The sequence below is a fragment of the Halictus rubicundus genome, chromosome 5 (assembly GCF_050948215.1).
Source record: "Halictus rubicundus isolate RS-2024b chromosome 5, iyHalRubi1_principal, whole genome shotgun sequence".
Classification (NCBI taxonomy): domain Eukaryota; kingdom Metazoa; phylum Arthropoda; class Insecta; order Hymenoptera; family Halictidae; genus Halictus; species Halictus rubicundus.
In genome coordinates, this window is record NC_135153.1 from 13,761,939 (window position 1) to 13,786,341 (window position 24,403).

The window sequence follows — 24,403 nt, forward strand, 5'->3', positions numbered from 1 at the left end:
AAGGGGTAGTTCCAACGGAGGCACCCGCCCTCGCCGCCCCCTGAACCCGCACTGCCGCCCCTGGGCCACCGTTACCCTCCATGCACCGAACACCGACGTGGTGCTCGACGCGCAGGCGCCCTGCCGACTCATTCCTGTACTATTGCTTCCGGGCACCCCGGCTCACTTCGGCCTCGACGACGAGGGTTGCATAGAATGCGGCGAGAATGCTGTCCGTCCCTACTGTTCAATCCAAATCGAACGGCTCCCGGGGCTGTACAACATGCTACAGTGAATCGCAGTAATATTCCGACACCTTTAAAACGGTAACTGTTTCAATACAGGACCGTACGACTTGGATTTTTTCCCGAGAAGTTAAAACAAATATATTACCACACGACGTGGAAACTAAAGAAATTGCAATTGAGCCGAATTACAGAGAAAATACTATAAGTTTACGACTTGTTTACGTGAGCATATATTGAAAATTTTAAAAACACATTTTGCAGATCTATATCTACTGTACATATTCTGAAAATTTCATGAAAGTACAAGCATTGAAAAATGTAAGAGTCCTTAGATTTGTTACAGTTGCAGGCCGAAAATCAAGAACTGGAATTTTTACTATCTTTGAACGTTCGTAGCTCATTGCAACATCGATCCTCGGACAGCGGAACATACTTCTTCGCGGCTGGATGCGAACGCAGTAGGTGTCGGTGTTAGGTCATCTTCAGGAATCGGTCCGTCAGGGTATCGCCGAGGGTTGCACGGAATGCGGCGAAAATGCTGACCGTCTGCTCCTCTTCGGTTGTATCGAAATTGAACGGCTTGAGGCTCTTGCGAAGGTTGCTCTCGCAGAAATTGGTTAGCCTGGTTGGTTCTAACGATAATTAAAAGAAAGACGCGATTGGATCAGAGATAGTAACAGTAGACATCTTCTTTAGACATCGGGTCAACAAAAATAGATTGGTCAAATACAAAACTGAAGAATTGAATGATGTTGGTATATTATCCTCGACTTAAAATTATTAGAAGAGGAAATACACCGTCAACACTTGGATGGCGGGACTCGGGTCTATTTTGACCCAGTATTTTAAGGACGTCACCTAGCTAGTTAGTTCCTGGCGGTGAATTTCAATCTTGTGCATTTGGACGCAATAGAAACACCAATGGATCTAGATAAAATATTGTTACAAATATATTTACAGCGAATTCTCGATATATGTCAACAACATGGGTCTTGCCAGCGTCGTGAATCGTCCAGGAGACATACCGGATCCGTGTTATGTTTACACTCGGGTATACCCCGCGGTAGTGGGGATAATTCCGCGACGTTTATCATCCAGGCCTTGGCGACATATACAGAGAATATTCTGTTTCCTTCAATTGACTGGGACAATTTTTATTTTGCACAAATACCTACCGATGATTAAAAGAAGAACGCAGCGGGACGCATACGGCGATAGCGAGTATGGTCTCGTTCGCCGTTAAGGGTTGCGCGGAATGCGGCGGGATAACTGATAATCGTGTTCTCTGCGGGTACATCGAGATTGAACGAAGCTGGAGCAATCGGAGGGGCTACTATCGTAGACATTGTCCTGGCTGGTTCTGACGATAATTAAAGAAATAATGTGTCTGTAGCAGATATGCTTCTCTTTCTGTTTGGGAGCTGATAGCGTAGAAGTGCAGAGTATCGCGGCGCGACCCAATAGGCAGGCTGCAGCTCCACTCGAGCCTAGTCACGTTGATCGATATTTTTGCGGAGATATCGCCGAAACGTGGTTAAATTTATCAGGCCGGTCGTCTTTACTGCGGCCAACACGCAATTTCCTTGCAGCGTGTCGCCTCGGCCGTCGTCTCTTCGACCCCTAGCCCTATTCACCGGGAACTCACGACCCTTCCGCTGTCCGGCCGCAACGATTTACCCTAAATTACGGATACAGCATGCTCAGCAGGTGATGCGCTCTAGCCACGTAATCGGGGCTCTATCGCGCGACCTGGACCAGAAATTCGTTTCGAAACGGAAGTTGTATTCCTTCGATCGCTGGCGCAGTGGAACTTCGATAGTTCTCCGATATTTGAACTCTTTGTCAAAGAAACAGTTTCATTCGGCCCTCCCACTTGACCCAGAATATCAAAATCGTCGTTTAAGTATTAAACTTGTGGCATTTACAGTAAATAGCTGCTGCATTCGGAATAACAGGAAGACTGCAAGAAATATCTTTGAAAATATGTTCCTAAAAATAATTAATTGAAGCCGTAAACGGTCCTGAGCATCATCAATTACATATGAAAATGGTGCGGTGTCCCAGGGTTAAACCAATCCATATTCTACACGATTTGTAGCAGTGAAACTGAATATATGCCCCGCGGTAGTGGGAATAATTCCGTGACATTTATCAGCCATGCCTCGGCGACATATATAGAGAATTCACTGTAATTCTTGTGCTATCCGAATGTTCCACCGATCGGTACGGATAAACGAAGTTCTACTGTCTGAATCGGGGTTGCATGTATTTGCGGAAAAATGGGGTGCGATTGTGCACCCTCGCGGCCCATCGGCGTTGTACTGCACTGCGCCTGGCGTCGCGACGCAGGGAAGCACAGCTTCCACCGCCGCCTCTTCGTTTTCGCAGATCGATCCGGCTACTGACAGGAAGCGTGACCAATAGTCTGCTTGTGAAAGTTGTCCTGACAGTGTGCGTAAGTCAGGGGTTCGCATAGTCCGCCAGGAAGGACACAGTGAAGTCCTAGAAGCAGTGGTGCGTTCCGGAGTGGAGTCCAGAACTCGATTTCCGCGCGAACGACAATCGGACGTTAACGATCGGGTGGCCGCGTTCTTATCATGAGACTCTTATCGCCTGGTCGGGATAGACGTTCGGGACTCATGCGATCCTGCGACGAGTAGCAGGACATGCTACCGAACTATTAAAGCGCCTGACACGGTAACGCAACAACCCGCGGAGGTGTTCGCCGCATTCCCGACGCGTTTCAATGTCATATGACGCCGAAGGCCGAGACGAAATGCACGCGAACCAGTTCGAATCCTGTGCGTGACCGAGCGTCAGTCCTCCGCGATTCCAGAAGCGTCGAGAGCCGAACGAACTTTTGCGAACACGAGGTTGACAGCGATATCGATCCCTGACATGTGGACGAGCTGGTTCGGTACAGGTAAACTCTGGCCCCAAGGTATATACCTTGGTCTCGTTCGAACCACCGAACGCTTAGGCACGGACCGAACCTGCGTTCGAATTTGCCCGCGCATTCTCCGGCGCATGCGTCCTGTATCTGGGCACGGTTCTCGGCCGTCGCGTACACATAACCTGCAAATTGTACCACTGCCTCTGATAGCAAAACTCAAATATGAGCACGAAATATTATCGACGGTCTTCTCGAGGCTAAAATTGCTAATTACAGACGTCCTTTGGGATACTTGGAGAAGTCCCGTACGTACGGTACCGAACTTGACTTAATTAAGTTGCACTGTTTAACTGGCAAACCAACAAACCGTCGTAGATAGCATTATCTATTATTGGCAGCGTCATTTTTCATTCCACAATCCGTAAATGTATTTGCTACAGGTGGCCCCATGATTTTAATTTGAATTATTCGATTATCGTTAGTATTTGACGACTATTCTAATTTGTATAATCGTATAATCGCACAATTTTCTATTGCATTCGTGATTAAATTGTTGATTTCGTCGTCTGCTAGAAGCGTGCAACATGTAGCAATTTCTCCTACGTCATGCAACCGTTGTTTTGAATCCAAAATGATCGTTACTTTACTTTGGAATTAAGAATATCGTGAACGGATTATTAAGCACCGTTAAAGAACATTGGGCTTGACGTTAGCTTGTGCCGATTTACACGCTCACTCTTTTTATCGCAGTTCGTATCGTCAAAGATAACGTTTGATATTCTCGTTTTACCTAGGCAGGACGCATGTTCCAACGTACAGCGACCGTCATTAAAGCGAACGTATTCACTGAAACTACTTGTTCGAATTTTCGCAGGAATAACAGCTGCGAAAATTCGGTGCGATACAGGTTCGTTTTGCTACCGTCTGTTGCTATAGTGTACGTGGACGAGAGAACAGAAGCAATCGCATTATAAATGAATAACAAATCAATATCCTATTGATTTTGCAGATTATATTCATAAAGTGAGCATGTCCAGGAGGAAACTGGGCGGCGAACGACAATTCGACAACGTGGATTACACACAGCTTACCGAAACTGACAATGGCTTTGTTGATTCTCAGGTGAGATTTAACTTTATTTCAACAACTATCAGTTGAACATTTGTCAAAGATTACAGACTTAAATTAAATTGTGTACAAAAATAATTGACGTTAACTAACGCTGTCGATTTTCTAGTTCGTGAACCCACCCGTAAAAATACCATGGAAAGCCATCACGCTGGCAGCGCTTCTGTTTGTCGGGGGCACCATCATGCTGATCATGGGTAGTCTAATTGTGAGCGGCCACATCGATTCGAAAGTAAGTAGTATTTATTTATGTTCGTGGTATTTGTATTTTGTAGTATGTACATTATGTACAATTGTTATTATTTTTTTCAGTATTCCGACCGTATGTGGCCAATCATAATCTTAGGAATTTTGATGTTCATACCGGGTGCTTACCACATGAGGGTAGCCATTTTAGCATATCAAAAAGTGCCAGGGTATTCATTCGACGATATACCAGAGTTCGATTAATTGCGCGCGAATTTTTTTTACCGAGAGCAATTAGAGATTTTAACGTTTGATTAGCACTGAACTTGCACCGAATTGTGTCAAGCAAAGCGAGTGTCGCTTTTATTTTTCCGATCACGTGATCGACACTTGGATTTTTAAGACTTCGGTGTGTCACAATGCGTGAGAAATGTACACGGTGTTCATTTAGCGTAATGGATTCAAACGAGTAACATCTCTTATTTCTGTACATACACAGTTTAACATTAAGTTGTAAGTTGTTTTCAATTTGCAAGTACTTAGAGCTCCTAACAACAGATTGCCGATGCCTGATCCGCAAATCGGCTTAAAATATAAATGTTTTCTTTTTGTACAGAGCATCGAGAACATCTGTGATTAATAAACTATTTTGCAGTACATATCAGCTTTAACGTGATTAATGTACCTAAGAAGCGTATAAGCACCGGTAAACATTTCGGAAATGAAAACATTCTTTCAGAACGCGTTCAAAAATACTCGGGTATAAATAAACCTATATACACGAGTATATCATATTATTATAAACATTGTACATGATTATATGGTCTAGTTACTAGCTTTTCCGCACGGTATTTTTAATCCGTCGGAAGATAATCAACATAAATCTCATACTAAATTGTTTATGGAACAAAACTACTTAAGTTAATTGCAACCCTAATAATTACAAAAACAATCTTCATAATGCGTCAAGTGAGTAAGAAATCTCAATACGATTATAAACTAAAATAAAATTTACAATAATCCATAAAAAAAACTATAGAAAAATAAACAATGATTCATAAAAAAAACTATAAAAAAGTAAACAATGATCCTTCACTAGACCTAAATGCGCTACATACAATTCTGATTGCACTGTAGATACCTGTAGAGACTTACACTGTTTATCTTTTGCAATTTATCTTTTCTTTTCTTTACCAGAAAGAGAGGTGGATCGAATTCTGTTTCGAGCACCTGTTTCATTAACTCTATACTACCCCTTCTTTTTTTCTCGTATTGTTCGTCCATCCTCTTGTAGTTAACGAGCTGCTTTTTCAACGGTGTAGCCTGTAACAAGAAGTCGCAAAAAGAAATTTGTATTACCAACTACGTTGCTAACACTCACCTCAAAAACGAGGTACGAGGAGAGATTATTTGGTTTGACACCTTCGATTGCGTGGCCAAGATTCTCCAAAAACTTTTGCATCATGACCCAAATTGCAAGATACATTTCTTCGCCCGTCCAATCAGATTTGACGATAATATACATTATTGGATAAAACTACTCACAGGAAGTAAACGGTGTAAAAACACGTGGTGTAACAATAAAACTCTACTGATAAATGATTTGTTCCAGCACAGGAAGAAATTGATCATCTTCTCCACCTACCTGCATTTTTGGATAGATACCTAAAAGAACTGCATTCTGGTAGAGTTGCTTAGCCAGCGGCAAATTTATGCGCACCAACGAGGAGATCAGTGCACGATGCGTGATCGGATACAGTGTACAATTGTAATCATCGATCAGTTTTCCAATGCTGATAATTAACTCATGATCATTTGTTAATAATAGCAACGACACTAGCTTATTCACTTGGCGCGACAAATCTAAAAGAAGCAACAGACGTTCGGTTCATTCTACATGTATTTAACGATCCAGAGGGCCGCGTCGAACAATTTTGGCCGCCGGGATTTTCGAAAAATATTTTACATCTTGCTCTGTTTTAATTTCTATTAGTCAAAGTTGCGCCGTCGCCGCCCCAATGCATATAGCAGATACACTTAACCGCATCTCTTACCTATTGGGTAAAAATTGCTGCTTTGATCTTCGATTATGAACGCGAACAGAGACAAAGCATGCTCCGGTGACGTTTCACAAAACATATCTAAAAGTATTGTCACTATTTGCGCTCTGATATCATCGTCCCTCTTATTATTGCGTACCTTCCACTTACCGCGATATGTACAAAGAATATTACTTTCTGGAAAAGACAGATTATGCCATATTGATCTAGCGGACGCAGAGTCTGGTCCATAGTTTCCCAACGTGAGCGTTACAATTTTCTGTTTTATGTTTTTATTTCGAATTTCTTGACATTTAAAGATTATACAGCGTGTAGACGTTTTTGCGAATGGTGTTAATTTAAAGAAGCAGACGCCGAAGAAGATAAACCTTACGAAAAGGGACTCTGAGGTAAAAGGTTGGGAAACCATGGAACGCTTGGTGATTCTAAGAGAAATAAGCCAACTCACGCTTGAGAAGGTTGAAAGCCTTCATGGGTTTCCGATTCGCTAAATAAATTTCGCAGAAGAGCATCGTGACTGCCGCGTCGAATTTAAACAAGGAACTTTTCTCGCGTAGAATGCCATCCAAGCTTTTCAGTAGTGCAAGAGCTAGAACCCAGAGCTCTCTCTCGGCCAGATCGGCCAGGATGTGTATCGTAACGCCGATTATTATTTTGCAAAATGTCGCCGTCGCCCCGTCTTGGACTGTAACGTCCAAGAAAAAAGAGAAAACGATCTTAGGCATTGTCTCAAATAAAAATTCAACGACTATTTCGAAAATTTCTTTTATTCGGTGTCAATCATAATACAAACGTGGAAATTAGAGGAGCTAAATCTACTAATACCAACAGTGAAAACTTACTATCCAACGAAATTATACATTAATTCATCTTTATTTTATGTACACCTAAGTTCTCTTACTAAAAGAATCTTAATAAAAATCTAAAACGTGTTAAAAAATAATCATACATATGTTGTAATTATCATATAACAGTGTGTAATATGTATACCTTCTTCTATGGTAAACTACTACAAAATGTACTACCATTATGGCGCAAATAATATATAACGACTGTACCAGAAAATGTACCGAGTTATACTATCTTGAAGCCATTGAAACGGAATCTATCTTGTAACTTCGGCACAAAAATGAAATTTGGGAAAATGTCGAACAAAAAGTGACTAGAGCACAACGCCTGAGAGCGTCCCGTTGTGGGTGATCTAATGATCACGATATTTCAGTGAATTATTTACCTGCGAGCGAGGCGAGTTTGCTCAAGTGAGCCTGAGAATGTTCTACTTTACTCCGCAGAATGTTATAGCAAGCGTTGGTGAACGGAGACACATGTCTTGTTTGCGCTTCGTCCAGGATCTTTTTAACATGTCTATAGTCCTTGTGCTTGAGCCCCTCCTCAAGACTATGAACGTCCAAATAAAATTTCCAAAATATCTCCCGGCTGAGCTTCGAGTACGGATTTGGAACATTATCTGGTGGAACAAACGTGACCATTAAATCGATACACTACAATGTATCTAATAAGTAATAACACTATTCCATGCATATTTGGACTTGCTTAGTAAGTAGGATTATTGATAGACGCCATTACAGATTTTTATGCGCATATCTTCAACTTTAAGAATATGTTCTCAAAGCAGCAAAAATATTAAAATCATTAACGTGTGAAATTAATCTTGATTTAACTCTTGATGCAGGAAATTTGATAATATAATAACTATGCAGTTACTTTTTAACACTAGATTTGCTAGATCAAAATTACGCGTTTTTAATTTACGATTATTCAGATTGTAATAAAACTGGCCAAGAATTCGGACAGACACATTCTCATTATTTTTATAAAGTAATGTAAAATAGTCAGTTTCAGTGCTCCGCAAGCATTGTGGTGAAGAGTAAAATTATTGGTCTCGTGAGCTTCCCTGTGTGCTAAATGGCTGGGGGTTGACATTTGTAAAATGTGTTGCGATAATTACCTATAGGTTGCAACAGAACCGAAGAGTTTCCACCTTGCGCATTATTGTTACCATCAAAAACAACATTCTTCCACACCTTAGGCGATAAGTTGTCAGTCTGCACAGTGTACGGTATAATTTTCACTTCATTGAAAGGATCCGGTGAAGTAATTGTAACAGAAGTGGATGCCACCGTTTCTTGTACTTTCACGTTCTGTGGTATCTGTCTGTGTATCCTATGAAACTGTATTAATAAGTTTTGACTCAACAGTGTGAGGGACTCGATATGAAACTTGCGTACGACATGTTCGTACACGTCCTGTATGTATTTCTGGGTCGTTATACAATCGATCAACAAATGTTGCATAACATCTTCTGACAGTACGTCTATCCACGTTAACAGCGGTTTCAACATGGGCCAGCTATTGCCAGGTGCTGTACAAGTTACTAATATTTTCAATACACTTGTGACAAACAGTGTATCATTGTTGTTCACTATCTTTGCCAAATTATCAACGATTTGATTCACAGTGGCTCCGTACGCGATCAACTGTTTAATAGAGCCATACATAATTTGTTGTCTTATGATGTTCGAATTGTACAATTTTTTCAATAATTTTAGAACGCAGATAGGGTTCGTATCAGGTCTGATGCAGTCTTGGTAAAAAGACTTTAAAAACATGGTGTGCCGCCTCTGTACCAAATTGTCTATCACCTCGAAGAAACGCGTTTCATTATTGTTATACAGTAGCATCAGATGTGGTATAAACTGTATATTTAAAAAAGTAAAAATTATTAAATGAAATCGGACAACACTCACACAATACAGTTAGAATTGATTACAAAGGTTTTACCTACATCATGGTTGTAATGACAAGGGTTTCTGTAACAAACGCCCGTTCTTATCGTCGTGTAACAGAAACCTCGAAATACGGATAAAAATCCATCCTGATTTGACTGATTTATTGTTCTCATGTTCATCCATGTCTGTGGGTTTAGGGTCAGCCTCGCGGTGATATTATTTGCAACTGTTTGAACTGGTTCCATTTGTTTTTCCCTTTGTGAAACTGTTTCGACTGGTTTTTCCCTTTTTGGAACTGTTTCGACTAGTTTTACCCTTTTTGGAACTGTTTCGACTAGTTTTTCCCTTTGTGGAACTGTTTCGGCTGATTTTTCCCTTCGTGAAACTGTTTCGACTGGTTTTACCCTTTGTGGATCTATTTCGGTTGGTTTTCTTCTGTGTGGAACTATTGGTGTATTGTTATTATTTGAACAGTTAACATTGTATGCTTCATTAAATTCCAAAGCATTTTTATTGTAAAAAATTTCGATCATTTGATTGGTCATAGGATACTGCTTCTCCGTATCCAACGGAGCTTCATTCATTCTCCATGATTGAAAGGTTTCTGGAACATCGTATCTACAAACATCGATGAATTGGATTAATACTTAATCGTAATCTTAACTTGGTGGAAAGGAGTTATTAATACTTACTCTTCGATAAGCTTCGAATCTGCGTACAACGAGATGCAATCATCTTCATCATACTGTGGGCAGCTGTTATTAAAACTTGAATTCTTTGAAACGGAAGAAGTATTTTCTACAACTGGTATATGAATCTCTGTTGGTGTTTTTTGCAATACACTAATTTCCGTCGCTGCGTTCTGTGATTTTCTTGCATCTTTCCGTGTATCACATTCTAGTCTGTTGCTGTATCCGAAAGTCTCGGTCGAATCCTGCTTTTCTATGCCGGAAACAACTCGTTCCGTGGTTAAATTCGCTTCTGCAACTTGTATGCCATGAGTTATGTTACCTTCTTCCGGAAATACAATGCTTGGTCTAGGAACCTCTGCACATATCAACTGGGGGATTTTTTCGTTCTTTTTTAATTCTACAATTTCCTCGGTTTTATCAACTTCCTTGCTCGTTTCAACAGCTTTGTTCACACCTTCCAAACACCTACGCCAACTGGCCCTATTCAATTTTACCTTTTTTACACCTTGATCACTGCTACTGTCCTCGCTGTGCACACGTTTTTGCTTCTGTAAACTTTTCTGTTCATGCTGATGATGCGATGCATCATGTTCTACATTATTCTCTTTACTGACTTTCTCTTTTACCTTTATACTTTTTTGAATATTTACTACACTACTTTCTTTAGTTTGCTTGTTCGAATCATTGCTACACGACACAATTGACCTTCCAGATGACTGAACAATTTTAGTAGCAGAATGAATCAAATTTCTAGTGGACGCAGATAATCTATCTTCTGTATCTTCTATTATTGATCTTTTCGGAGAACGCGTTACAGTATGTTTTTTGGTGTACTTACTTAATTCATTACTATTTGGTACAATGAATCTTTCGGAAGACTGAACACTGCTAGTAGAAGAATTAATCAAATTTCTAGTGGACGCAGATAATCTATCTTCTGTATCTTCTATTATTGATCTTTTCGGAGAACGCGTTACAGTATGTTTTTTGGTGTGCTTACTTAATTCATTACTATTTGGTACAATGAATCTTTCGGAAGACTGAACACTGCTAGTAGAAGAATTAATCAAATTTCTAGTGGACGCAGATAATGTATCTTCTGTATCTTCTATTATTGTTCTTTTCGGAGAACGCGTTACATTATGTTTTTTGGTGTGCTTACTTAATTCAGTATTACTTGGCACAACGAGTCTTTCGGAAGACTGAAGAATGTTAGTAGAAGAATTAATCAAATTTCTAGTGGACGCAGATAATGTATCTTCTGTATCTTCTGTTATTGTTCTTTTTGGAGAACGCGTTACAGTATGTTTTTTGGTGTGCTTACTTAATTCATTATTACTTGGCACAATGAGTCTTTCGGAAGACTGAAGAATGTTAGTAGAAGAATTAATCAAATTTCTAGTGGACGCAGATAATCTATCTTCTGTATCTTCTATTATTGTTCTTTTCGGAGAACGCGTTACATTATGTTTTTTGGTGTGCTTACTTAATTCAGTATTACTTGGCACAACGAGTCTTTCGGAAGACTGAAGAATGTTAGTAGAAGAATTAATCAAATTTCTAGTGGACGCAGATAATCTATCTTCTGTATCTTCTATTATTGTTCTTTTTGGAGAACGCGTTACATTATGTTTTTTGGTGTGCTTACTTAATTCAGTATTACTTGGCACAACGAGTCTTTCGGAAGACTGAAGAATGTTAGTAGAAGAATTAATCAAATTTCTAGTGGACGCAGATAATGTATCTTCTGTATCTTCTGTTATTGTTCTTTTTGGAGAACGCGTTACAGTATGTTTTTTGGTGTGCTTACTTAATTCATTATTACTTGGCACAATGAGTCTTTCGGAAGACTGAAGAATGTTAGTAGAAGAATTAATCAAATTTCTAGTGGATGCAGATAATGTATTCTTTGTATCTTCCATTATTGTACTTTTTGGAGTACACGCTACAGTATATTTTTTGGTGTGCTTACTTAATTCATTACTTTTTGGCCCAATGAGTGTTTGTAGTGTACTTTCTTTGATATCTACTACAATACGTTCTGCATTATGCTTAGTCAAGCAATTACCATGTAATACAGCAAATCTTTCTTGCAAGGATATTAAGTCTACATTTTCGGAAGAACAGACTTCTCTCTTTCTAGTGTCAGTAGTCACTGTACCATTTATAGAAAAATCTGTTTTTGGTACGTCTACAGAATCTGCCTCAGAGCTTCGAGAATCTGTGCGCTGAGTATATATGTCTCTTCTCTTACACATTTTTACTGTATCGGCTACTTCTGTTTCTGTATTACATTTCTGAGGTTCGGCTATTTTTTCATTTAACTTGTTTTTTTGCAGGTGATCTGAATCATTAGCTACATTAGTCACATTTGAATTGTTATCATATAGTATAATCCTCTCCAAACAAATTTTTAAAATTTTCCCAATTTTTAATGCTTCAGGTTTGGCATTGACTTCATGTTTCGTATCTACCTCTATTCATATAATCAAAACAAGAAAATAAGGATTTAAAACATTTGTTTATCATTGATAGACTATGAATCTTTGTGCAAATTCCCATTTTCACAAGTACTTCACGAATCGGAGAAAGTAAAATGCAACATTCTATATGCATGAAGATTCAGAGTCTTGTCGTAAGTGAGAGAATTATACTAATGTTAATTTTAACAGTGAAAAAATGAACATAGAACACTTACCTCCCATTATTTTTTCCGAGTCAGATGTAGAATCACTTTCATAAATTTTTGGAATAGGTTTTTTACGTTTCGACGAAGCGTTTCTCTTTGAATGTGTACTCGATGTTTTCGAAACATTTTTAGATACTTTGGTATTCAAGGAAACCTCGTCTAAACTGTAGTAAATCTTATTCACTGCAGCTTGTTTAGAATTTATTTTCGAAGCCTTTGACCGGTCAACTTTTAAATTATGTACTGACCTATGATTTGTCGTTTTCTCAACGCATGGTGATTGATGAGAAACATTATTTGTTGAGTGAACTAATTTGCTTGTGTGATTTGCATTGTGTGTGCTATTTACAGAATTCTTTGACGAAACTTGCAAAGAATTCGACTGCGAAATGTTCTTTAATATTGAACATTTTTCTAACACAACAACGAGCTGCCTAGAACCCAATATGTTCTTGTACTTCTCTAGCAAAGTATGCGCACTAATCTTTGAGTGAGACTCTTTTGTACAAGACTCTTCTGTACGTATACTAGTCTTTTTAGTACAAGAATTCCTCCTTGTTCTCCCCATTTTTCCCATATGTTAGGAATAAACCATATAATCTTTCTGCTAATTTGTATCTACACTAAAATAAACAACATCTGAGTGACAAAACAATGGATATCAACGCTGAATGGTAATCGTAAAAGCTAAAACTACACATCAACGATGAATCCTATAAAATGAAACTTAATCTGTTGCATATAAAAATTGATCAGAGCAGATATACAACGTAATAAATGTGAACATAAAAACTGTTCCCGACACAATATGTCGTAATACGTTAAATAGGTATAAGATACATTGATTAACACGTTAACCGTCGACCAAGCAATCATAAAAACAAGATAAAAATCAAAACGGCTTATTCAATCAAGTAAAAACGGAGAAATCAAAATTTCTAAGAATAATTACTCGTACGTTCCGCAGATCGTAAACAAATTCAATAAAGCTGACGGTGATTGACTAGCAAAAAAATCGCATTACCCTATTAAAAAAAAAACCATTCCCCAAAAAGCATAAGTCACACGAATAAAAATAGCTTGCAAAAATGGTAAATTGACTGTTGACTTTTGAGAGCTACGTGAATGGTATCGTGCGTGCCACGCGAAAACAATGGACACTCTACGTTAAAGATAAATACTATTTACAATAATCTCACCGATTCTCGATCGATAATCGCCGCCGTTGTTATTGTTCGGTCCAAGAGGCAAGAAGTCGCGAAACACCAGGAACAACTGGTTATTTTTACCGAAGAAATTCGCGCGAGCGTTCGACTTTTTAAAGCTTCATGAACGGTATCACGTGTCAAGTAAAACAATCGATGCTGTACGTTCAATGTACCACGATAATTTAACCGAATCTCGATCATTAATCTTCGCCGATCTTATTATTCGGTACAATCGGTAAGAAGACGCGAAACACCATCAGCAATTGATTGTTTGCGCTGTATTTGCGTGAAGTCACAGACTCTGCACGATTCTACGACACACCGCGAAAATATTCAAGCGTTGCAAGGAAGCGATCGAGAATCACAAGCACCGGTTATCGATATATCGATATTGGTATCTGGTCGGTCGAAAGCATGGACGACCCTACCCCGTAAACCACCAAACACTCCTGTTGGTTTTTAAACAATTCCACTGGTCAGAAGAGCAGAATGGCCGTGAAGCAAATACCAAAATGAATCTGAAACACGCCTGATTCCTACAACCTGTTACAGGAACTTCGATTCCAATTTGGTAAGTGCTCACGGTTACCCTACTCTCCCCAGATTATAAACTGTTTAAAACTATTATAATCTGTTGAACTTTCACTCGTACCACTAAAAATAAAATTAGAAAATAAGTTGAAATTGATAATGCGACTTACCATATTATATTTGAATCAATAAGTATTTTAAGTAACCGTTAACGACCGCCGAGTTCCGATGGTGGTAGTATACGTCGTCGTATAATGTTGCATAAATTGTGCTTGCTTTATGCAGATTTTGCAGCGTTAGTCGTCACAAACGGTTTTCTCAAACCCCTTCTCTAAATTACACATCTCGATGCTTTGCTTTTTGCGTATCGTCAACACCGCACAGATTAGTCTACGTATACAAACCCACGGGTCTGTTGACTCTTCGAACTCTAGAACTGTAATGGCTAAAGTTTCCTGTCCAGCGATCCTTTGGCTCTTTACCTCCGACAGTGGTTCTCAATCCTAAGCTGATTACAGTCTTTCGTAAACAATCACAAATGAACTCTCACGGCTGCTATGATCCATTTTATCAACACTAAAGTCCTGGTACGTTCGCTCGTAGTCATAAAAGCTGTCCACACCACTCCCGTTACTTCACACTTGCAACATAGGAGTGAGGTGGACAGCTATTATGACTGATGTGAATGAATTTCAGGCGACTCACTACGAATAAAAAATCGAATCGATCGAAATGCAACTTATTCATTGTTTTAGTGGATTTTATCCGTGAATATATCGAATGAGTATTGTTTTCAATTGAGCACTCGACTTGGTCGACTTGGTCGACTTGGTCGTCGATGACGCAATCGCGGACGTTAAAGAAATGGAATTGACAATGACAAACAGTGTTGAATAATTAAAAATAACACTTTAAATGAGAGAGACTGCACACAGGAATTATTTAATTGTAAAAGAAATATAACTATCAATTTTACAATAATAGATAAATTAGGAAGGACACCTTTTAGAAGGCTTTTAGAAGTATTTCAAAAATTGTAATGTGCGACAAAAGTTAGGCTCACTCTTGCAGAGAGATTAAAGAAATTCTAATTTGCAACAAGGTCTCCTGTAGACTTCCAAATTCTTATGTTTTTTTATGAGAGATCATAATTCATCTGTAGGTTTGGACAACGATTTGGAACGCGCGTGGAGCTTATGCAAATATGTACAATGCAGTCGATTCACCGAACCTGCATCTCGTCGACCCTTTGTCACACGAAAAAAAAAAACTGTAAATCTTTAGACATCGGTGAAAGTGAAGAGTGAAAAGTCGCGAGGACATGTCCAGCACGTGCTAGCCCCTTTCGAGTGGTGGATGGTTCGAGTGGCCAATTGAAGAGGAACACTAAGGTTTTCGAGACACAATGAGACGGTACCGTTGTCGTTCGAAGTCTGGTAAAAATCATTCGGACATCAGGGAACCGTAAAACACTTCGCTCGTCGCTGGACACACGTGCAGACACCGTTTGCCGGGTCGAGTTCTTTTTATGAGCGTTACCGGTTCACCGATAGTTAATTTGGCCTGTTAACCTTCACTTTTCGTAGCGGTCCGCTATACGCACTTGCGAAAAGAATGAGGAAGAAAGTGGTCACGCAGGTACTAAAGCTACCTGAACGCGTCCCTTGTCTCCTAGCCCCTTTTTCTGAATGTGCTTTTTAGCCTAACACCGGATTAGCGACCGTACAGATGTCCCAAAGTCAAAGCGATGTACTCAACGAAACAATAGTTGAACTAGCTTTCACGGAGTCGAATAAAAAGTACGCTTGAACAATGATCGTCAAAGTGGACTGATCTTAGGGCCCCAATTTTACGATTAATAGAATTGGTCCTTTAGGTACAGTACACTAATTCGTTTATACAAACAGTGTAATCAAGGTCCATGGAAATTTCAATAAATGCAGTTTCATTATTTGCATATTAAAATCCAACTTTTGTCAATCAATTTTCACACAAAGCTTCATTATTTTCTACGCGATTCCGACCAATTGCAGTTTTCTTAAAATTCTATCCGTTCGTCATTTAGTACAGTATAGCTTCTCAGAAAAGCTCAGATCGATTTATACAATCTCAAAAAAGTTATTCTATTTTAAAAGTATCCGATCATTTTCGCATCACCGTGTTGACGTAAAAATTAATTTTTTGAGAAAGTTGCACAGTTAATAATTGCTCAATAATTGTCTGATAAATGGCTTCTAATTGGTCTGCGATTATATTAAGTCTCGGTGACTCAAGCGCAATGATAAACGATTGGTTAGCGAAGCGTCGACTTGATCGGTATTTATTCGTTGTAGCGGACGTATAAAACAAGTCAGTCTATTCTCAAGTTTTAGAGATTGTAAACAGTATTGTCCAGGTTGTGGTAAGCTATCTGGTTGTCGATCCAGTCGCGAGCATAAGCAACATTAGCATAGACACCGGGTGTAGAACTGTCACCGCAACCGATTCCCCATGCGACGATGCCAGCCTGTTGGTATCTGGTCGGATCTTTCTTGCTTGGACACACGAGAGGACTGCCTCCGTCGCCCTAAACAAACAAATACAAATCCATTAAACCTCTACATTGTACACTCAACCTCTCATTAGACTGTAAACAGAATCATTATCGGACTCTTGAAAAAGTATTCCGCACGTATTTCCTTCTTCGCTCATCATTCACGTTCAGGGATTGAAAGATGACATAGAAAGTTGAGAAAATATTCATATGCACAATTTGTTTGGCTTTGTCCATGTTAAATTGACCCTGATGAACAGATTTTTAACAAATGTTTAGAGAAACATACCCTCTACTTTAAGAACCCTTGACTGTGAGTGACGTTTCTAACAAAAATATATATCCAGTAGATTTTCCGAATTCTATATTGTAGAGGACAGAAGGTAGCAATATCCATTTTTAATTTTGAATAAAATTTGTTCCATTACGAACTTTCAAAGCAGATTTCCTCTAAATGCAAATTGTGATTCCCCTCTTTCGACTGATTTTTGCACAACCAATCTACTCATGGAAAATCGATCTGGCTATCTCGCCTCTTGTGTTTTCATTGTGAATTGAGTTACACATTCATCGACGAGCTCAATTATCTAGTTGATTATAGTCGAGGTTGAGTCAAAGGTTTCGAAACATTTCAAGAGATTTCCAGCAGAAAAGCTGAACGAATGTAAGCAAAAGATAACGAATAAACTATGGTGGGTTATTGAATCCGTTGGTGTACCTTGCAAGTGTCTTTTCCAGGCTCTCCACCAGCGCAGATGAAAGTTTCATGTAGCTGGAAGTATTTTCCTAATCTGGTGTTCTGCAGATTACTCTGACACGTGTTGTGTGGCACCACAGGTAAATCAATCTTTTTCAGGATTACCTGGTAGTGACCATCTATACCTGGAATAATCATTATCGTCAGGTACTCGGGCAACGGTAAACTCGAGTGGGCTAATTATAGGCTCGATTAGGGGAAGTAAATTCTTCTGCTTGAAATTATGACAAAAATGAATACATCAAAAACAAAACTGAAAATACATTAGAAGGATTTCAGGATATTATATTATTTTCGATTTTTCAGGTCATGAACTTCAGTCTCTAGGCTTGGACAATATTGCATTAAAATCTGCAGTCTAATCATTATTAATACTGTATAGGAGAATTCGAGGTAAAGAATATATAAGAACGGATTTTTAAAAAAAACCAGAGACAATTGTTTATCTCGGCCTCGAAATCTACATATTTCTGTAAGAGAATAGATTCATGAGAGACGCACTTACCGAATTTATCCTTGCCCCAACCGGTGGCAAAGCATCGAGATCCATCATAAATGACGTTAGGGTCTGGAAGACACACGACATCGACGTTCTCCTCGCGTTTGAAGGGTTCGCTCAGGATCAAGATCGCGTAATCGAAGAACAGACCACCAGGATAGTACTTGTCGTGTACGATCACCTTTTGCACTCTGCGATCCTGATGAGGATAGATTTCGTCCCTTGTCTGCGTGTCCCATTCACCTGCTCTGACCATGAGGGTGGATGCGTCTTTCCTATCAATTGGATCAATATTAGAATCTTGTTTTTTGCGATTTTCCTATAAGGCGAATGCTTTTGACGATTTCGCGGCAAGCATGGCTTGATCCATTCGAATCATGAGCTTACCCAATACCAAATCTTCAATCTTGATTCGAATTTTGAACCTACTTCTTTGAGATCAACGTTGATCTTCTTATTGGATTGATTACGCGAGTCACCAAGCAATTAGCTAATTAGTGAACAGTTCAATGAAAGCTCACCCTTGGACGCAATGGGCAGCGGTCAGAATAGCCTGTTTATGGATCAAGGATCCTCCGCACTGATAGACGGTTATGTTCTGCCTGCCCGACCCCATGATCTCCTCCTTCAAGATCGCCACCATCCACGGGAACTCGCCGAACTGGGTCTCATTGTTCTTGTCCCCGATAATCCTGAAGCCCACACCTTCAACATTTCGTTGACCGCAACCCTTTCTTTCAATACGGGGTGGTAAAATCGGCTTTTGTGGTTCCAACCTGTCTGGAGGCTTGCAACAATACTGTATGTAGTCGGCGCAAGCTCCGGCGCTTCTGTATCGGTAACAACATCATGATGGCTTTTTAGTACTCGAAAGATTGGACAATGGATACTTAGGTTACCCTATATCTATATGTAAAATCGCCATAACCTTTCCGTCAGAGAAGATAACTTCGACAACCGATACCAATACTCTTTCATGCAAAAAGTCGCCGAGCAAACCGAACCGATCGTCGCGTCATCATCGTCATATTAATATCCGCGGACATGTCAGAAGTGAGCTTGTGTTTGCTCAAGCAGAAGCTTATTTTAACGGAGAGCCAAGGACTATTAGCTTATTACATTATTATGCAAATTAGAGATTGCAGCAAACACGAGTCAAATAGAAATGTCTTTGTTGCTTTAATCGTATTAGCGTTGAGGTGTCGAAACAATTTACGAATCTAGACGCATTCTTGATGTCTGGAGTAAGATCTCTTATAAAGCCTGAACAGAGAACTTGTCGAATAGCTATTTTTCTCAATTAATCATTGCCCGATCGACTTTGTGTATCATTTATCTCCATCCGACCAAGACAAAACAAAGTTCCTCAATTATTTTCTCGATTTCGAGATCGGCCGGTTCGGTTTTCGGGGCTCTATCTATAATACATCTAAAAGGGCGGTTGTATCCAAAGACAGCCTCACGTGTTGTGTGCAATCACAACATAACAAGCACGACACCTGAAAACTCCACGTGTTCATGTTATTAGCTTAATCTTCTACGCATGCACGATTAATTTTTCTACTAAAACTCTAACGATAGAGCCGAGCTGATCTGTGCAGACATCAAGGACAACGAAATTTCGATCGGCGAGTCTCAATCGTTCAGCATGCCCACCACGTGCCAAATAGTGTGCGTGTTTCCATTTTGTAGGGTGGTCTTTGGAGGACTCACGTTGAATCAGGGGTTGTAGTGTTATCACCGAAATTGGACCTGATATCGATCACTCCGTAACCATCTTTAATGATTGTCCCGTTGCGGCACAGGTAGTAGGGCACGCACTCGCAGTCGTCTGGCTTAGAGACAGGCCTGTTTTGCGTGCCTACGTAGGTCGTAGGGCTAGTGCTACTCTGTGGATTCTGATAGTTGTTGATCAACGCGTCCAGACTGCTACCGGTTGCCCTTCCCTGGGAGGCTACCTGAGGTGGCTGAGTAGCGAAGATTTCCTGGAGCAGAGTGTCCACACGATCTGAATTCTGCTGGGGAGCAGCCAGGCAGTGACTGGCCAAGGCCAGCGTTAATAGTGCTTTCCACATTGTAGTTGCCCTGCAACAAAAGCCCGGATGAGACTTTGCTGACCCCTAATCGAGGAAGAGTTACCGAATTTCTACCACCTAGATTGAACCACAGGCTCAATCGTCCTTCAAGTCAGAATAACTTTTTGAGAAACCAATAGTGACGGACATACTGTAAATTTTTTTTTTTTTTTTTGGTGTCTCCATTTTTTCTATATTTTTTTTTAAGTGTTTCTTCTGCTAATTTTTGCTTGAACACGCAAAATGCTCTGTCTGTATCAATAGTTTTGAAAATAACGTAACTGTTCAAAAGAATCATGTCGGGACAGTATAAAAAACTCCTTTTTGTACTCCATCTGATAACGTCGCGTAGTACAGAAGAAGCTGACGTTATTTGCTCTCGTGGTATACTTCTTTTCTTATCAAACGTAACTGTTAAAAATTATAATAATTCTGTACACCTACATATGGACCGTTCATTTTGAAAGCGATGTAAGTCCTTTTTTTTTTAATGAGATCACATAATTTGTATGTTTTTTTTATCATCAAAAAATGGACGCACCAATTTCGAAATAAGCGGTCCAAGCAAAATGCGCGCATATACGCGATAACGATACAAATGGATGAACGATCAAAACAGAGATTTCGTCACGTGGATCGGGAGATGAATAATATTATTCAACTATAAATACATCTGACATCAGAGTTGGCCGCGGATAAATTACGAAAAACCAGTAAATCAGCGTTGAAAATCGCGGAAACAAGATGCGCCGGGATTAAAATTCAGCGTGGGTAAGTTTGAGTCGCACTAGTCTATGATATGATCGATCAATTATATGACCGACTGTGATTTATACGCCTTACAATTTACAGGTACAGAGCCACGGTGGATTAAAGACTAGCGAGGACGTACATTTAAGCGAACGAGGAAACTCGTCTTAATTGGAGGCCACGCAGGAAGTTGATAATGCCGTGAATAAATACTGCTCGAGAATCTCGGAAATTAACAGGCGCATCTACGCGCTTGCGAACACCGGCAGCTTCTGCGAAGAGAATCTTCGCGTTTTCAAGGCGACCGAGCGCTTCGAAGCGATACCACGCGTCGATATGTTCGAGGGTTCAAGGTGATCGGGCTCGGACTGGAAGAAGCTGTTTGCACTCCGGGTCCCCGGCGACATGTTCGAGTAGTATGCTGGGAGTATGAAGTAGAAATGTTTTTGTGATTAGGGTACGTTTATGCTCCAGCTGTGACGAAAGCTACAAAAGCCTCGATCAGGCGATAGCTGCTCAAAAATATGTATCCCCCTTCGACAAGTTTATAGTTCTTCGAGTTACGAGCTCTTCAAGTCTTTTGTTCTTCCAGATATTCTTGTATAAAAAATTTGAAGTATACATTGGCAACTAGAACATTGATTCCAATTTTTATTTTTTACTCAATAAGCAAATTATGCATACAGTGTAATTAGTTGCAACGTGTAGATAGCGTAGTTTAATTTCGAATTGTTTTTAAGGACCGTACTCGTTTCAGTAGATTCTCTGTTACTATTAACTGTTTCTCGTGCTTTTCGTCTCGCTACGCACCAATTACTTAATAAAGTGATAATATCTGACATTAGCACGTCAGAGACATGTGACGCCCACAATCTTGTAGTTTACTCGAAGACAGTTACATGAATTTTATCCACTTATGTTTTGAAACTCGTAGGGGATAACATAATATACTAAACTTCAATATTTTATGAAGGAGGAACGCTGCATTTGTTAGAATATTTTAACAATGAAGCTGAGCAAGGAAAAATTGCTGTGCTGTCCAGTGACTTCCCTTAATAAGGATACAGATTCATTCGTTCATTAGTCTCTTTAGACCCATAATCGATAAGGTATCAAACCAGGGATTACGAATTAGGAATCAGTGAATAACAATAGGTTTACGGGACCCGTCAAAATGATGGATTCTCATATTTTTAATATATAATGGTTGGTGGCTAAAAATTTGGGCAGCACACTCTTGTTATTTTTACAAAGTAATATAAAATAGTCAGGTTTAGTGTTCCGCAAACCTAGTGTTAAACAAGCAAGTGTACAAGCATTGTTTCCAACGCATTTACACCTGAATCACTTTTCTCCTAAGCCCGTGGAATGCATTCCAATGCATCGCTGAGATCGTTTACGCTTAACCGTACCGTTACTTGGTCAAAGTCCAGAGCGCTCGATTTTCCTGTCTATGACATATCATTAGAAAAAAGGTAAGAATCATTGCGCGATTCGAGGAGGAAAGACACTCTCCGCAGCGTACTTCGATCGCGGATCTTATTAAGCTTAACGGCGAGGAAACACGCAAAAGAAAATTGCTACGAATCGATAGTGTTCGCTCCCCTTCCCGAGGACCCTGCATTATATAAGCGTTCCCGATGAAATCATCGTTCACGGTCGATGAAAAGTGCTTGGCACTGACCTTTGCTGATAAACTAGTCAACGGGACCAGCGCGCTATGATCTGGAAACCCGCTTTTTGTGGCCAAAATTATTTTAGCGTTATTTCAAGGTTAAAGGTGATAGTATGCTAGGTCGTTGATTTCTCGTTTCGACACCAGCTATAATATTATGAAGTCAGAAACATATAGCAATATTTGAAAAGTCGAGGTGATCCACATTTTATATCTCATCACAGATATCTCATCGTTATATCTCATCACAGAATAATCGGAAAGGAATAATAATTTGTATTTGGAAGCTTTGCAGGCTTCCTACACTGTTGCAAACAAATTTTTTCGATATCTTAATCATGAAAAATTGATTTATGATCAGAAAATCGGGCTTCCAGATGATAGTGCAGCGGACCGGCAAGTCGAGGTTACAAACTGGTTGAGGACCGTCACGAACACGTGTCTGAGAGTCTGTTACGACAATCCTTGTAAACGAACTCGAAGGTGACTCGGAGAAGGAGGACCTCGGATCGTCGAATAGGACGCGGTCGTATACTACCGAGAATGATCGTAAACATCGCCATATCGGCAGAAATCATATCCTGTTAACACCGGTTTCTAGACAATTAGCTGTTTACCACAAATTAATACTTCGGAGATATCAGTGCATCGTACTGAGTCTGAGGAATATTTCAAAACGAGTCACACAAGATCCGGTTGCTAGGTACCGTACACTTTCAGGCATTACTGTCTGGAATTTGAGGATGAGTCTCCTGCAAATTACAACTAAACTGCGGATTTCTATGCAAAATAAAAGTTGCGGAACATATAGGAGCTACATAGACATTTGTTTCTGTTCCTAATATTTTTAATCAATTGGAAATAATATAACAGTAATCGTCTGCAACCTGGGTCGTTTATGTCCGGAGCGAAATGTTCGCAATATTTATTTTTTCCCAGTAATGCTTCAAACATTTGACGGTCCAACGATTATATATTATAACGGAAACTTCACCACCAGAATGAAGAAAATTCTTTTACAATCTTAGAACGGTAAAAAAAATTAGTCGTAAACATGAACCACCCAGTGTGCAGACGATGTCGATGAAAATAAGATTGCAGACGGAGAGTTAGATTTCTTAAATGTTTTTACTATTTGATCTACTCATTTTTGTCGTAAAGTGATCAAACCCGCATGTTAGTTGCATGACAGTTGCGCGTCGTAGCTGACAAGTTAAGAATGTAGCAAGCCAAAGATCTTATTGACTCATAATTAGACTGCGAATTTTATGCATTTCTGAAGAAAATGAGTGGGAGAAATGAAAAACAGTCGGAAGAATGAAAAGATTGGAGTACATCGAATTCTCAATTTTTTTTTTAATTGTTGAAGAGAGGAAGAAATTCCAGAGTAGCTCCTATGTCTCGCAATTAACGCAAACAATTTTTATATTGCACACTGATCCGCAGTCTACACAATTTTCGATCTACACTAAAAAATTTCACTTTTGTGTCCACCGTCGTTTACGATCGAGCTGCCGATTGATGTAAACGAGTTGTTTGAACGTCGGGTCGCGGCGTTATCGATTCACTATCGGTTGATCAGAAACCGCCGAAGACAATCGGATACTCACCGAAATCACAGTCAGCGTGAAGCGAGTTGCCTCTTCAAGTAGATCCGGGCGATTGCGACTTGCCGCACAGAGGATCCGTGATTTGTTCGCTCACACACACAGCAGCCGAGTGCTGTCGACATATATGACTAGCTCCCCAC

General features: G+C 39.7%; 3 protein-coding genes across 7 annotated transcripts; 1 reads left to right on the forward strand and 2 right to left on the reverse strand.

Moving 5' to 3' along the window:
* The first annotated feature begins 2,604 nt into the window (after positions 1 to 2,604).
* Positions 2,605 to 5,093, forward strand: LOC143354408 (transmembrane protein 230). 4 transcript variants are annotated; one of them, XM_076788459.1, is made up of 5 exons: positions 3,276 to 3,425; positions 3,915 to 4,057; positions 4,130 to 4,242; positions 4,358 to 4,480; positions 4,561 to 5,093. In XM_076788459.1, the coding sequence occupies exons 3-5, from the start codon at positions 4,150 to 4,152 to the stop codon at positions 4,696 to 4,698; spliced, it is 354 nt and encodes a 117-aa protein (XP_076644574.1). In that variant the 5' UTR covers positions 3,276 to 3,425; positions 3,915 to 4,057; positions 4,130 to 4,149; the 3' UTR covers positions 4,699 to 5,093. The 4 variants fall into 4 exon arrangements, with proteins under 4 accessions (XP_076644571.1, XP_076644572.1, XP_076644574.1 ...); XM_076788458.1 differs by having other exon boundaries at positions 3,915 to 4,027; XM_076788456.1 differs by lacking the exons at positions 3,276 to 3,425; positions 3,915 to 4,057 and adding an exon at positions 2,605 to 3,150.
* A 66-nt stretch (positions 5,094 to 5,159) lies between these two features.
* On the reverse strand, positions 5,160 to 11,498 carry LOC143354407 (uncharacterized). Its single transcript, XM_076788455.1, has 9 exons — positions 9,937 to 11,498; positions 9,301 to 9,862; positions 8,464 to 9,211; positions 7,729 to 7,962; positions 6,943 to 7,179; positions 6,489 to 6,671; positions 6,080 to 6,297; positions 5,816 to 5,971; positions 5,160 to 5,757 (listed from the first exon to the last, which is right to left on the reverse strand). The coding sequence occupies exons 2-9, from the start codon at positions 9,826 to 9,828 to the stop codon at positions 5,545 to 5,547; spliced, it is 2,517 nt and encodes an 838-aa protein (XP_076644570.1). The 5' UTR covers positions 9,829 to 9,862; positions 9,937 to 11,498; the 3' UTR covers positions 5,160 to 5,544.
* A 5,159-nt stretch (positions 11,499 to 16,657) lies between these two features.
* On the reverse strand, positions 16,658 to 24,401 carry LOC143354423 (phenoloxidase-activating factor 2). Of its 2 annotated transcripts, none has more exons than XM_076788498.1 (6): positions 24,264 to 24,401; positions 19,906 to 20,238; positions 18,675 to 18,983; positions 18,160 to 18,428; positions 17,616 to 17,779; positions 16,658 to 16,930 (listed from the first exon to the last, which is right to left on the reverse strand). In XM_076788498.1, exons 2-6 carry the CDS (start codon positions 20,226 to 20,228, stop codon positions 16,733 to 16,735), a joined length of 1,263 nt encoding a protein of 420 aa, XP_076644613.1. In that variant the 5' UTR covers positions 20,229 to 20,238; positions 24,264 to 24,401; the 3' UTR covers positions 16,658 to 16,732. The 2 variants fall into 2 exon arrangements, with proteins under 2 accessions (XP_076644613.1, XP_076644612.1); XM_076788497.1 differs by having other exon boundaries at positions 19,867 to 20,238.
* Between the last annotated feature and the right edge of the window lie 2 nt (positions 24,402 to 24,403).